This window comes from Delphinus delphis, chromosome 3 (genome assembly GCF_949987515.2).
Source record: "Delphinus delphis chromosome 3, mDelDel1.2, whole genome shotgun sequence".
NCBI lineage: Eukaryota > Metazoa > Chordata > Mammalia > Artiodactyla > Delphinidae > Delphinus > Delphinus delphis.
The window spans coordinates 117,377,436-117,389,871 of NC_082685.1; the positions used below are offsets into that span (position 1 = coordinate 117,377,436).

Here is a 12,436-nt window from a genome sequence, read left to right on the forward strand (position 1 = left end):
TTTAGTATGATTCCATTTTTCTTTAAAAAAAAAAAAGTGATTCATATTTGCATAAAAACAGTGTAGAAGGATACACACTAGGTGTTAGCGGTGTTTGTCTCTAGGTTGGGTGTCTGTGTGCATGTCTCCCGAAACAATACTTTCGAGCCTTCATTTCTCTCTCGAACTGGTCTTTTTTTTTTTTTATGATTTATTTATTTGTTTGTTTATTTATTTATTTATTTTGCTGCGCTGGGTCTTAGTTGCAGCATGTGGGATCTAAGTTCCCTGACCGGGCCCCTGCATTGGCAGCCCAGAGTCTTAGCCACTGCACCACCAGGGAAGGCCGTCTCTCTAACTGGTCTTGGTGCTTCCACCCTCAAGGCCCACAGTCTACTCACAAGACAACAGCCAGAATAACTTTTTAAAACCTAAGTCAGATAAGCCCTACAAAATCTCCCCATTTCTGTCAGAGTAAAAGCCCAAACTCTTACACTGGCCTACAAAACCCTTACCGAAATCACCCATCTCCTGCTACTCCCCCGTGTATTCCTGCCACCCCACCACCTTCCAGCCCCTTCCATATCAGCATCTGTGACCTGTCCCCACTGCAGAACCTTCGCACTGAACACTCCCCTCCGCCTGCAATGCTCTCTCCCCAGATATTCAGAGCCCATCTCTCTTCACTCCTTCCAATCTTTGCTCAAATGTCACCACCTCAATGAGGCCTATTCTAACCACCTCATTTGAAACTACAACTTGACCTTCATCTTTCTCTCCCGTATGCTGGTCTTTTCTTTTTCCCATGACATTTATCACCTTCTAACATACTATATAATTTATGACACTTATCGTTTATTTTCTATCTCCTCCTGCTACAATGTAAATTCCAGTAGGGCAAGGAACTTTGTCTATTTTGTTCAGTGATGTGTCACTAGCACCTAGAACAGCACCTGACACACAGTAGCCTCGCAATAAACATCTGTTGTTGAATCTTACGATAAGAACCAGAATTTAAAATCATTTATTTATAAAACTATCTAAGATGGGAATTCCCTGGCAGTCCAGTGGTTAGGACTCTGCACTGTAACTGCCGAGGGCCTGGGTTCAATCCCTGGTCAGGGAACTAAGATCCTACGAGCCACATGGCACAGCAAAAAAACAAAACAAAACAAAACAAAAAAAAACTGTCTAAGAAAGCACCATGGAATAGAGAACACCCTGAGCCAGCACTTGGGTATGTACCAACCCTGGGTCTATAAGATTGTCAACTCTTTCTCTTGGTAACAGTTTTCCTCTTGATATGTGACGTGCTCGGGCTTTCTCACCACCTCCTGTGATAAAAAATATGATTCGATTAGATGAATTCATTATAAGGTCTCCATTTAACTTAATATCAGAAAAACATATAACCCTTAATCCAAAATATGGTACTTTTTAAAAAATTTAACATATCCTGTGAAAAACAGCTAATTTTTCAGATCATTGAAACTGGCATTTTTAAAAATCAATCTATCCCTGAGCCCACAGTATATTATACATTTTCTAAATTCAGTAGTAATTACTTAAGGAAATAATGCAGTACTTTTCTCTGCATCTCATACATTGCAAATACTGTCTCATCTCCACCACACTTATTACACCTACTATAAATACTAGCACTGTCCTATATGCTATGTGAAATTTGAAAAGTTCCTAACTTCATTTGTACCAGGTAAAAAGCATTATTTTAGAAATGATTTCCATAATAAGCACAAAAAAACTTAGCTAAAGGTGCTATTTTTAGGCCCACAAATAGGAGAGAGTTGAACACCTTATATAGCAATTTAAAAGTCCCCCTTTGTTAGTATCCTGAATCAGAGATGATCTTCCGTGTTTCCTGACATTGCTCCAGACTAAAGGAAATTACAATAATTGAAGAGTCCGCTGGGGTAACCAACCCAGTAAGGCTGCTTGAGGTGAGGGGTACACCAAACCTCACCCAGCCTGAGAACGGCTGGGTTCGGTACCTGGGGAATATCCACAACCCACTCTCAGCAAACCACAGTAAATAATCAGAACAGACGATAAAATTGTACCTTAATATATTTACCTTCACTGTTGCCCAAGAATTCCATCTTAATATACTCCTTGTCTACTGAAATGTTCAGCTGTTGAAGAAAGCTATTTGTTTTTTAGGTGAGAAAATAAGTTCATACAGATTTCAAACAAGCCTCCAAGTAGCGCAACATTATTTTCAAATCAGGACTTTCCTATGTCTAAGGGGATTTTTTTTTTTTTCTGAAAAGGTAGAGGGTATATTTTTAAGACTAAATCTGCCTTAAGGTAACCAAGAAAATCGTAACATGCATCTAATCTTTTAAAATGAAAATTATTCTGGGAGGGAAAGCCTTACAAGATAGTATGAATTAAATCAAACAGCTTTCCCCTTTTCTCCAGAGTGTCCTACTGAGGTGTGTATAGTTATAGGAGAGAAGGAGGACGAGAGAGTGACAAAGGGCAGAGGAAACTTCTGAGAGTGACACATTCATCGTCTTGATTGTGGTGACGGTTTCACGGATGTATACATATATCAAAACTCATCAAACTGTAAGCTTTAAATAATGCAGCTTACTGTATATCAATTATACCTTAATAAAGCTGTTTAAAAGTTAAGTATTAAAGAAAAATAAACCTAAGACACTGCAAAGAAGACCAGGCTTGGGTGAGGGTCTTTGGAGAGTTTGGCGACATAAGCGTCCACTAAGGGGATAGCAGGAAAAAGCATGGCAGGGGAGGGTGGGATGAAAAAGAGATAAGAAAACATATCTGTGTTTTGTTTTGTTTTGTTAGTACTTAGAGCAACACTATTCTTAATTCTGCCTAGAGCTTCACTTTGCTATTCCGAGCACCTAGTGAATTCTGTTTTTATTAGGAAAAACCAGAAAGAGTGCTATCCTTGATACAGATTCTCAGGTCACAGAATTCAGCTCCTCTGGCATTTAAACTGGCCTAGGATATGTGGACCACCACAAAAAGACAGAATGTCACAGCACCTTAGTTTTCCAAGGATTACTCTTAAAAGATTTTGCTTTAACTATCTCCACTCTCACAGACTCAGAGCCAGAAAAGCCTGATGTTTTCCTTCTATCTCATTTACCACATTGCACTGATTCTAAAACACACATTTTGTTCACATTTTAACACCCCTAAAATCAGGAAGCATTTTACAGTTTATAGCATCTTTTTATCTCTGTCACCAGGGGGCAGTCGCAACATAGCTGTCTGCCTCTGGGTGCACAGCTCAAATGTCTAACTGAGGTCACTTCAACGGTGCTATATGCATTGCTGGAGCTACCTGCATGCAGTTTAACTTGAATTTCCAAAGGTTTTCAAAAACTACACAAGCCTTAAACAACAAGGTCCTACTGTATAGCACAGGGAACTATATTTAATATCCTGTAATAAATTGTAATTGAAGAGAATATGAAAAATGTATATATATGTATAACTGAATCACTTTGCTGTACAGCAGAAATTAACATGACATGTAAATCAACTATACTTCAGTAAAATAAGTTTTTTAAAAAACTACACAAGCCTTATCTTAAGGTCATTAAAAGACCCCTTTTCAACCACCAAAAACTACTTGTGTTTTTCTATATCAATAAAATTATTACCCAGTTTTAGAAAAACTAAGCACTTCTGAATCTATCAAAACACTTAGAGCCCTTCAGTTAACTTGTGTTAATCAAAGTACTTAGTTCTGGCTACCACGAATAACACAGCTGGGTTAATCCTTGTTCCACCTACAGAAATGACTAAGCCACTACTAGCAATCCTACATGCTCCAACAAGAACCAAAGGGGATAGCAAAGATGGTGCCCTGAGAAGAAATCTGAAACAAAGGTAGCAGTGAGGCAGAAAGAAAGGAAAAGACAAAACGGAGAACAAGAGTCCACTCATTATTGTCAACTTTTTATTTATCACAAGTTCTATCAAATGAAAACTTCAAGGATTAACTTTCAAAGCAACCTGAAACACTGTCACTCCTTCTTATCTGAAAATTACTTAGGAAATCTTATGAATTTTAAAGTCAGGATGGGGCTTCCCTGGTGGCACGGTGGTTAAGAATCTGCCTGCCAGTGCAGGGGACGTGGGTTCGAGCCCTGGTCCGGGAAGATCCCACATGCCACGGAGCAACTAAGCCCATGTGCCACAACTACTAAGCCCATGTGCCTAGAGCCCGTGCTCCGCAACAAGAGAAGCCACCACAATGAGAAGCCCACGCACCGCAACAAAGAGTAGCCCCGCTCGCCGCAACTAGAGAAAGCCCACATGCAGCAAAGAAGATCCAATGCAAACAAAAATAAATAAATAAAATAAATAAATTTAGTTTTAAAATAAATAAATAAATAAAAGTCAGGATGTCTATACAGGTGGCCAACAGGCACATGAAAAGACGCTCAACATCGTTAATTATATATTAGAGAAATGCAAATCAAAACTACAATGAGGTGCCACCTCACGTCAGTCAGAATGGCCATCATTAAAAAGTCTACAAACAACAAATGCAGGAGAGGGTGCGGAGAAAAGGGAGCCCTCCTACACTGTTGGTGGGAATGTAAACTGGTGCAGCCACTATGGAAAACAGTATGGAGGTTCCTCAAAAAACTAAAAATAGAGCTACCATATGATCCAGCAATCCCACTCCTGGGCATACATCTGGACAAAATATATATATACACACACAATGCAACACTACTCAGCCATAAAAAAGAATGAAATAATGCCATTTGCAGCAACATGGATGACCTAGAGATTATCACACTAAGTGAAGTAAATCAGAAAGACAAATACCACATATTAATCTAAAATATGATAAAAACGAACTTATCTACGAACAGAAACAGATTCACAGACACGGAGAATAGACTTGTGGTTGCCGAGGGAGGAGGGGGTTGGAGAGGAATGGGTTGGGAGTTTGGGATTAGCAGATACAAACTATTACATATAGGATGGATAAACAATAAGGTCCTATTGTATAGCACAGGGAACTATATTTAATATCCTGTGATAAACCATAACGGAAAAGAATATGAAAAAGAATGTGTGTATATATATACATATATATATGCATAACTGAATCACTGCTATACAGCAGAAATTAACACAACATTGTAAATCAACAATACTTGAATAATATAATTTTTTAATGTGTTTAGAGGTATTACTGATAGGTGATATTTTGTTCTTTTCTTCTTTATACTTTTCTCTATTTTCCAAAATTTCTATAAGTATAATATATATATTATATAACATAAGCATATATTACTTTTAAATTATACATATCTGTGTAATACCCATTTTCTTGGCATAACAGTACTAGTCCCAGGCAACACTGTGAAGAAGGCTTTGTCCTTTCCTGGCTTCCCTCCCAAGGAGCCCTGCTCAGTCGTCTTCCCCTTTAGAGACCAGAGCGTCAGATGATCAGAACCTGCCATCCCCAGCAGATGCTCAGTGCTGGAGGACTCTACCACCTCTTATTCAAACCCTCTAGTCTTAATATCCAAAGGGAATGATCAATTCATCAATTCTGCTCCCTAACAAAACATACTTTCATCTCAACAAGGGTTTTGGTTCTTTTTCAGGAGACAAGACCTTATTCCAAGATGGCTTCTAGTCATCATTCTAGTCATCATTCTGAAAAGCCTACCAGCAGGATATTTTGCCTCTCGAATCATACCCAGTAGACAAAAACTCATGTCATTTTTTAACACCATTTCCTCACACTTAGCACAGGGGTTCGAGAGCTACCTGGTCAAAAAGGATGGCAAATATCCACTACCCCTGTTTTCACAAGTCACCCTCCTACTTACACCCCTCTCTCCCTAGAGAGAAATTAGGGTGGTCTGGGGACAGTGTAATTGACATCTTTGCTTTTTGACTGTGTGCTTTCCTTTCCCCTTTTCCTGAAAACAGTACTGCCACCACCATGAAGTTCCAGGAGCTGCCAGCCACAGTACACTTTAGCCCTGGTGGACATGGGTCCAGGCTGGCACCATTAAGTACTATATCCCCCTGGATACAGTGGCTGGGCCAAAGAATGAACATGGGACCCAAGTGAACCCATCAAAGTTTTCCAAATCGGAGATGAAAGGATAACTAGATCTTTCCTTCAGATTGTAAACTCTAAGAATGCAATCCCTGACCTACCAGCGACATAGTTCCCCAGCTCACAGAGAAGCCAGAGAGAATGCAGTCCACACATATATACACATCCTGAAATGAGAGAAGATGGGCAGAGACAGTGAGTCCTGTTGGGGCTGGAGCCCCCCGCTTCATTCAGCACTTTCTTTCCATGGTTTGGTTGTCGGTTTCTGGATTAAACAAGTTTGATTTGGATTTTTGTGACTTAAATCCAAAGGAACTAAATACAGCCATCATCAAAACAATATTCTTCATATATTACAAATGCCTAACTTAGAAGGAGCTACACGAAGTTTACGCTCTTCACTTTTTTTTTTTTAATTCTCCCCTGCACTGTCATAGATCATAGATAGAATGGGAGCAATTACTGCCATCTGAATGAGGTCTTTGCTTCAACTGGTCCCACACTGAGTTGCATATCTATTTGTTCATGTCATGGTAACTTTTACAGGATTTAATTGATTTTGACCCTAAACTACGATAGTACAAAAGACAGAGACCAAGATATTCCAAATGGATTTAATTTCTGGTCTTTTCAATTAATTTTGATTAATCTATTAAGTCAAAAAAAGACAGCAATGTGTGCTTGGAATGAATAATGCCTATAATTCACAGACCCACTCCTAAGTCTCAAGTTAGGAATGAGGTACTGAAAATTTACTAGAGGGATTAAATAACTGGACCAAAGTTGCTTAATTATTAGAGTAACCAGTCCAGACTTCCACCCTCAAAATTCTACAAAGGACCAAAATACTGAGCTTATTTCTTCCCTAACACCTACACAAGTGAATATACAACTTTGGATGGTCTTTCTGTTCATCTGCCATTAATTAATTACCTTGCCTCCATCCTTAAAATCCTCAGAGGAGAAAAATATAAAAAACATTTTTATTTAAACTAAAGAGAAATCTATCAAGGTTTTGCTAAATTATTTCACTAATGACTTCTACTAAAAGTCTGTCCTCTGAGTGTGATAAGATTATACCCAGGAATGAAACAATACCCTTAAACCACAGGTTTACAGATAAAATAGATTCTTTATGAGGACATTGGGGAGAATTCTTTTTAAATGAAGGCTGTAAAATTCATATAGTTCCTTCTCAGTTAGGTACTTGTAATATATTAAGACTCTTCCTTTGGACATGGCCAATAGTTTCAAGTCACATAGCCTTCTAAATTGTCATATATACCAATAAGGGCACAATAGAATGTGATGTGGTACTTGTTTATACATTAATATTTTATATTCCTCCCTATGATGCAATTTCTTCCAAGCAAAAAAATGTCTATTATGTCCACAATTTAAAAATTTAAAATGACAATTTACAAAGTTTTTAGGATATCTCATTTATTTAATTAGCAATAAACCCAGATAGAAATTATTTCCAAATTACATGACACAGCAGAAAATTCACAATTATGCAAAATGTAGTATGTAGTATGAATATGACTAATGGACAGGAAATGGTTTAGTTGCTTCAAGTGAAACAAAAATTTCAGTGTGATGCTGTGGCTGAAATAAAAACCTTAAGAAGAAATAGTTTTAAAAATGGATGAGGGAGTTCTCTGGTGGTCTAGTGGTTAGGATTTGGTGCTTTTACTGCCGTGGCCCAGGTTCAATCCCAAACTTGTTTAATCCAGTAGATTTGGGGGAAATCTACTTTCTCCCAAATAATGGCAGTGCTATAAGAGCAGAAAATCTGGCCAAGTAATAGGAAAAAATAAGATGTCTGCATGCCAACAAATGCGTTTTTTTTTAAATTAAAGTATAGTTGATTTATATTATTGTGTTAGTTTCAGGTGTACAGCAAAGTGATTCAGTTTTATATTTTTTTTTCAGATTATTTTCCATTATCAGTTATCACAAGATAGTGAATATTGTTCCCTGTGTTATACAGTAAATTCTTGTTGCTTATCTATTTTACGTATAGTAATTTGTATCTGTTAATCCCATACTCCTAATTTATCTCTCCCCCCTTCCCTTTCCCCTTTGGTAACCACAAGTTTGTTTCCTATGTGTGTGTGTTTCTGTTTTGTATATAGATTCATTTGCATTATTTTTTAGATTCCACATATAAGTGATATCATATAATATTTGTCTTTCTCTTCCTGACTTACTTCACTTAGTATGATATTCTCTAGGTCCATCCATGTTGCTACAAATGGCAATATTCCCTTCTTTTTTATGGCTGAGTATACACCCATATATTTATGTGGATATATATACCACATCTTAAACCAAATCTGGGTTGTTTCCATGTCTTGGCTCTTGTTAATAGTGCTGCTATGAACACTGGGGTACACTGTATCTTTTTGAATTAGAGTTTTCATCTTTTCCAGATATACGTCTAGGAGTGGAATTGCTGGATCATATGGTAGCTCTCTTTTCAGTTTTTTAAGGACCTCCATACTGTGTTCCGTAATGGCTGCCTCAATTTACATTCCCACCAACAGCAAATGCACAGTCTTGAAGAGTCAAAAGCCTGATGCTACTAGTTTTTCCTAAAATGAATAATTATAAGGGACATCTTAATTAAAAGCATAAACTGAAGAATAAATGAGTGCTTACCCAGTCTGATGTTCTGTGCTCGTTCACGGAGCTGATTTACTAGTGCTTTCATCTGCTCGTAGTTTTCCTAAAACAGAAGCAAAGAAAAACAGGGAGAGTATTATAGGAAAGCAATGACTTTTTTTACCATAATAAGGGTTAAGGAGAACAGCATTACATGCCAACCCCATGTGGCCTCCACACTGGGCCACTTTGCCACCTGTGTGGCCTCTGTGCTGGGCCAACTCCAACGTGTAAAAAAGATTAATTTGTGCCTCTCTGTCTTTGCTCAAGCTCTTCTGCACTACCACCCCCCTCTCTGGTCCATCTATCCAAATCTCACCCCCCTTTTAAAGCCTAACTGATGTTCCATCTCATCTCCAACACAATTTCTGGCTACTCCCATTCATTTTAACAACTTCCTTCCTTACACATCTACAGAACTTAATTGATCTCTAGTATTTGTTTTCTTTTGTCAATGAATATAAGCCCTTTGAGGGTTAGAATGCCGTCTTATTTTTTCTGTCCCCTCAACCACTATCGTGAGGAGATTCCAACCAATGCAGAAATACTTGTTTTACACTTACTGACAAATTACAGTAATTACGTACTTACAGTAAGTAATTAAAAACAAAGCCCAGGGGGAAAATGGATCCTATTTTAAAAAGGAACAGGCGGGAATTCCCAGGTGGTCCAGTGGTTAGGATTCCGGGCTTTCACTGCCAATGGCATGGGTTCAATCCCTGGTTGGGGAACTAGGATCCCATAAGCCACATGGCACGGCCAAAAAATATAAAAATAAAATAATCCCAGCCTCCTTTTTCAGACAAGTGTGGCCATGTGACTAAACTCTAACCAATGAGATATAAGCAGAAGTTGTTAGGTATGACTTCTAGAAAGGCTCCTTAAAAAAAAGGACAAGAAGGTGAGGGTGTCCTTTTACCTATTCACCCTTTCTCCTCCTTTGCACATGGAACTCAGACACAATAGCTGGAGCTTAAGCAGCCATATTAGACCATAAGGTAAACTGTACTACTTATTTTAAATTCTTCCTTCCCTCCCATCCTAGCCAAGGTTCACTGTGAGATTATACTTCCCTACCCCACAGTCTCTGAATCTGTCCGTATTACTTGCTTTGATGAGTGGAATGTGGGCAAAAGTGACAGTGTACCAATCGCAAGAAGAGGCTTTAAGAAGGACAAAGTGTTTCCATGCTCTCCTCTTTGTGCCCCAGCCTTCTATTACGAGAGGAGCATCCCACAGCAGCCACTGCCCCTTCATTCTGGGTCCTGGAATAAGAAACAAGTAGAGCAGACCTGAATCTACTACAGTCCTAGAGCAGAACTGCCACAACCAACCCATAGATCCAAGCACAAAAAATAAAGACTTGTTCTTTTGAACACTGAGATCTTGGGATTGGTTGCTACTCAGCATTACTGAAGCAAAATCTGGCTAATACAGTAATTAGTCCAAGGTCACTCAGCTAACAAGTAGTAGAATTAGGATTTAAACCAAAATCCACCAACTCCAGAAACTCACTCTTAAAGCAACATGCTACAATGTCTCTTCTGCCCACTGAAAGGGCCACTGTTGACACTTTAGCACATTTCCACCAGGTCTTTTTCCCCCTATGGAAATATGTTGCTTGTTAGCTTTTAAACATACATGAAATACTAAGCCAGTGCTTTTTCCACCATAGCACAGCTACTTTCTTATTCTAATTACTGGTGCACAGACTGAACCAGAACATAAAACATTTTACATAGAGAAAGAAGTTATAATCTCAGGCTCACACTCCCTAACCCCTAGCTAGCAGCCACCATCAAATACATCAGCCGAGACCTGACTTCAAAAAGATGGCAGAGCAGGAAGCTCCAGGCCCTTATTCCCCCACAGAGACATCACAAAACAACCCAAAACTGGCTAAAGTAACCTTACAGGAGCTCTGGAAAACACTCAGAGGTCTACAGCAACCAAGAGAACACCCAGCCAAGAAGCCACATTCAGAATGGTGGGAAACCCATTCTCCACACTGCAGCCACACTGATTATTCTACCATGTCCATAGGATCATGCCACTTCTCTACTTAAACATCTTAGCAGACAGACTGCAAAGTGAAATCTAAATATGCCTTCTACACATGGCTTCCCTCCTCTACCTGGCTGCATAAGCAATCCCATCTACTCCATGAATTCCTCACCCTGGCCGGGACTTCCAAGTTCTCACTCCCACTAACCACTTTCATAACTTGGTACCTATGTTCTCATAACTCCTTTAGTTTGTATAATCTTGCCTCCCATTCTCCATCCTGAACCTGGCCAGTTCTTACCCAACTCAAGATCCAACTCACTCACTGCCTCCTATGTGCAACCACCTTTTTTAAGCTTTAGACATCACTCATCACAATGCATTGCTTTCTTGTCATCTCCCCCACAAAATTATGATTCCATTCCTACACATCTATCCCAAATATCTAAAATAGTGGCTAGACCACAGTAACCACTTAATGTTTCTGAATTAAACATTCTCTCCTGATCCCAGGACATCTAAAGACTTTTGGAAGTCTCCCATTGGATACTGTTTCTGCCTCAGCCTGCTGATTTCCTTTCAATCAAAATCTCCTTGTTTTCCCAAAGGCAGGAATTATTTAAAATGTGTTCTCTGAGGGAACCTCCTGGCGGTCCAGTGGTTAAGACTCTGAGCTTCCAATGCAGGGGATGCGGGTTCGATCCCTGGTCGGGGAACTAAGATCCCACCTGCCGCAGCAGCGCAGCCAGAAAAAGTCTTCTCTGAAAGTTATTTGCACAATTTAAATGTTATCTGTACAGGCTTAGAAACCATGGAACAGACTGAAAATTTCCAGCTCTGATATTTCACAAACCAGGAGTTGTTTCTTTAACGTTGTGATACCTCCCAATTCCAAGAAAAGTCATTTAAAGATAAATATTTTCTATTAACATAACCAACCATTTCAAGTCTGGTAAGCACAACCCAGGGTCAGCTGTGCTAGGCCAGTGGTTCCCAAAGCTGGCTGCCACCAAGGCCCTGCCCTCCCCTCTCAACAACTTCATTAACAATGCAAACACCAGGACCCCACCCTAGAGACGGAAAAGGTCCAGGGTGGGGCTAAGGCAGCCATATATTCAACAAGCTCCCAGGTGACTGCTAAGCCAGAGAGCCACTGGTTTTGCGAACCAATGATTTTAAAGATACAAAGTATAGTGCCAGTGCTAAAAGTGAACTAAAATGTACCTGATTTGGAATTGTTTTCTTTTTCAAACCTCACGACCCCCTGGTGCGTCCCCGAATCATGACTGGGGATCCAGAGAAAACAGCAGCGACTGCTGAAGTGTGCCTACCCTGTACCTGCTTCCCAGTCTGGCCAACGCCTTGTGCCGTCGGTGAAGAGGAATCACTGACTCGGGCTGGGTACTCCAGGCCCGGGCCGCTCACCCGCCCTACCTGGTAGATGGCAGAGCTCGAGTCCGGTTGGGTGCCCAGCGTCGCCACGGAGTCCCCATGATAGGCGCGCGGCGCGGGGGCAGCGGCGCGGGCGCACCGCCGCAAAGCTAATCTCGGGGCGGCCCACATGGCAGCAGGCACAGAGGCAGGAAGGAGCGTGAGAGAGCGGCCTGCGCCGGTCCGGGGCCGCGGCTTTCCCCTCCAATTCCCACGCTTCGGGATACAGCTCAGCCCAGGCCTTTGCAGTCCCAACCCGCC

General features: G+C 40.2%; 1 protein-coding gene and 1 non-coding gene across 3 annotated transcripts in view; one reads left to right on the top strand and one right to left on the bottom strand.

The window, feature by feature from the left end:
- Positions 1-12,436, bottom strand: part of MCCC2 (methylcrotonyl-CoA carboxylase subunit 2) — a 63,805-nt gene extending 51,369 nt beyond the window's left edge. Inside the window, exons 1-3 of one of the 2 annotated variants that reach the window (XM_060009339.1) lie at positions 12,179-12,436; positions 8,738-8,804; positions 1,229-1,313 (exon numbers count right to left, since the gene is read on the bottom strand). In XM_060009339.1, the coding sequence (XP_059865322.1) occupies positions 1,229-1,313; positions 8,738-8,804; positions 12,179-12,307 (281 nt within the window). In that variant the 5' untranslated portion in view covers positions 12,308-12,436. Of the gene's footprint in view, positions 1-1,228; positions 1,314-2,071; positions 2,143-8,737; positions 8,805-12,178 lie in introns of those variants that run through there. The other variant, XM_060009340.1, reaches the window with a different exon arrangement.
- Positions 1,033-1,105, top strand: TRNAY-GUA (transfer RNA tyrosine (anticodon GUA)). The gene has a single exon. It is a non-coding gene; the product is annotated as a tRNA-Tyr (tRNA).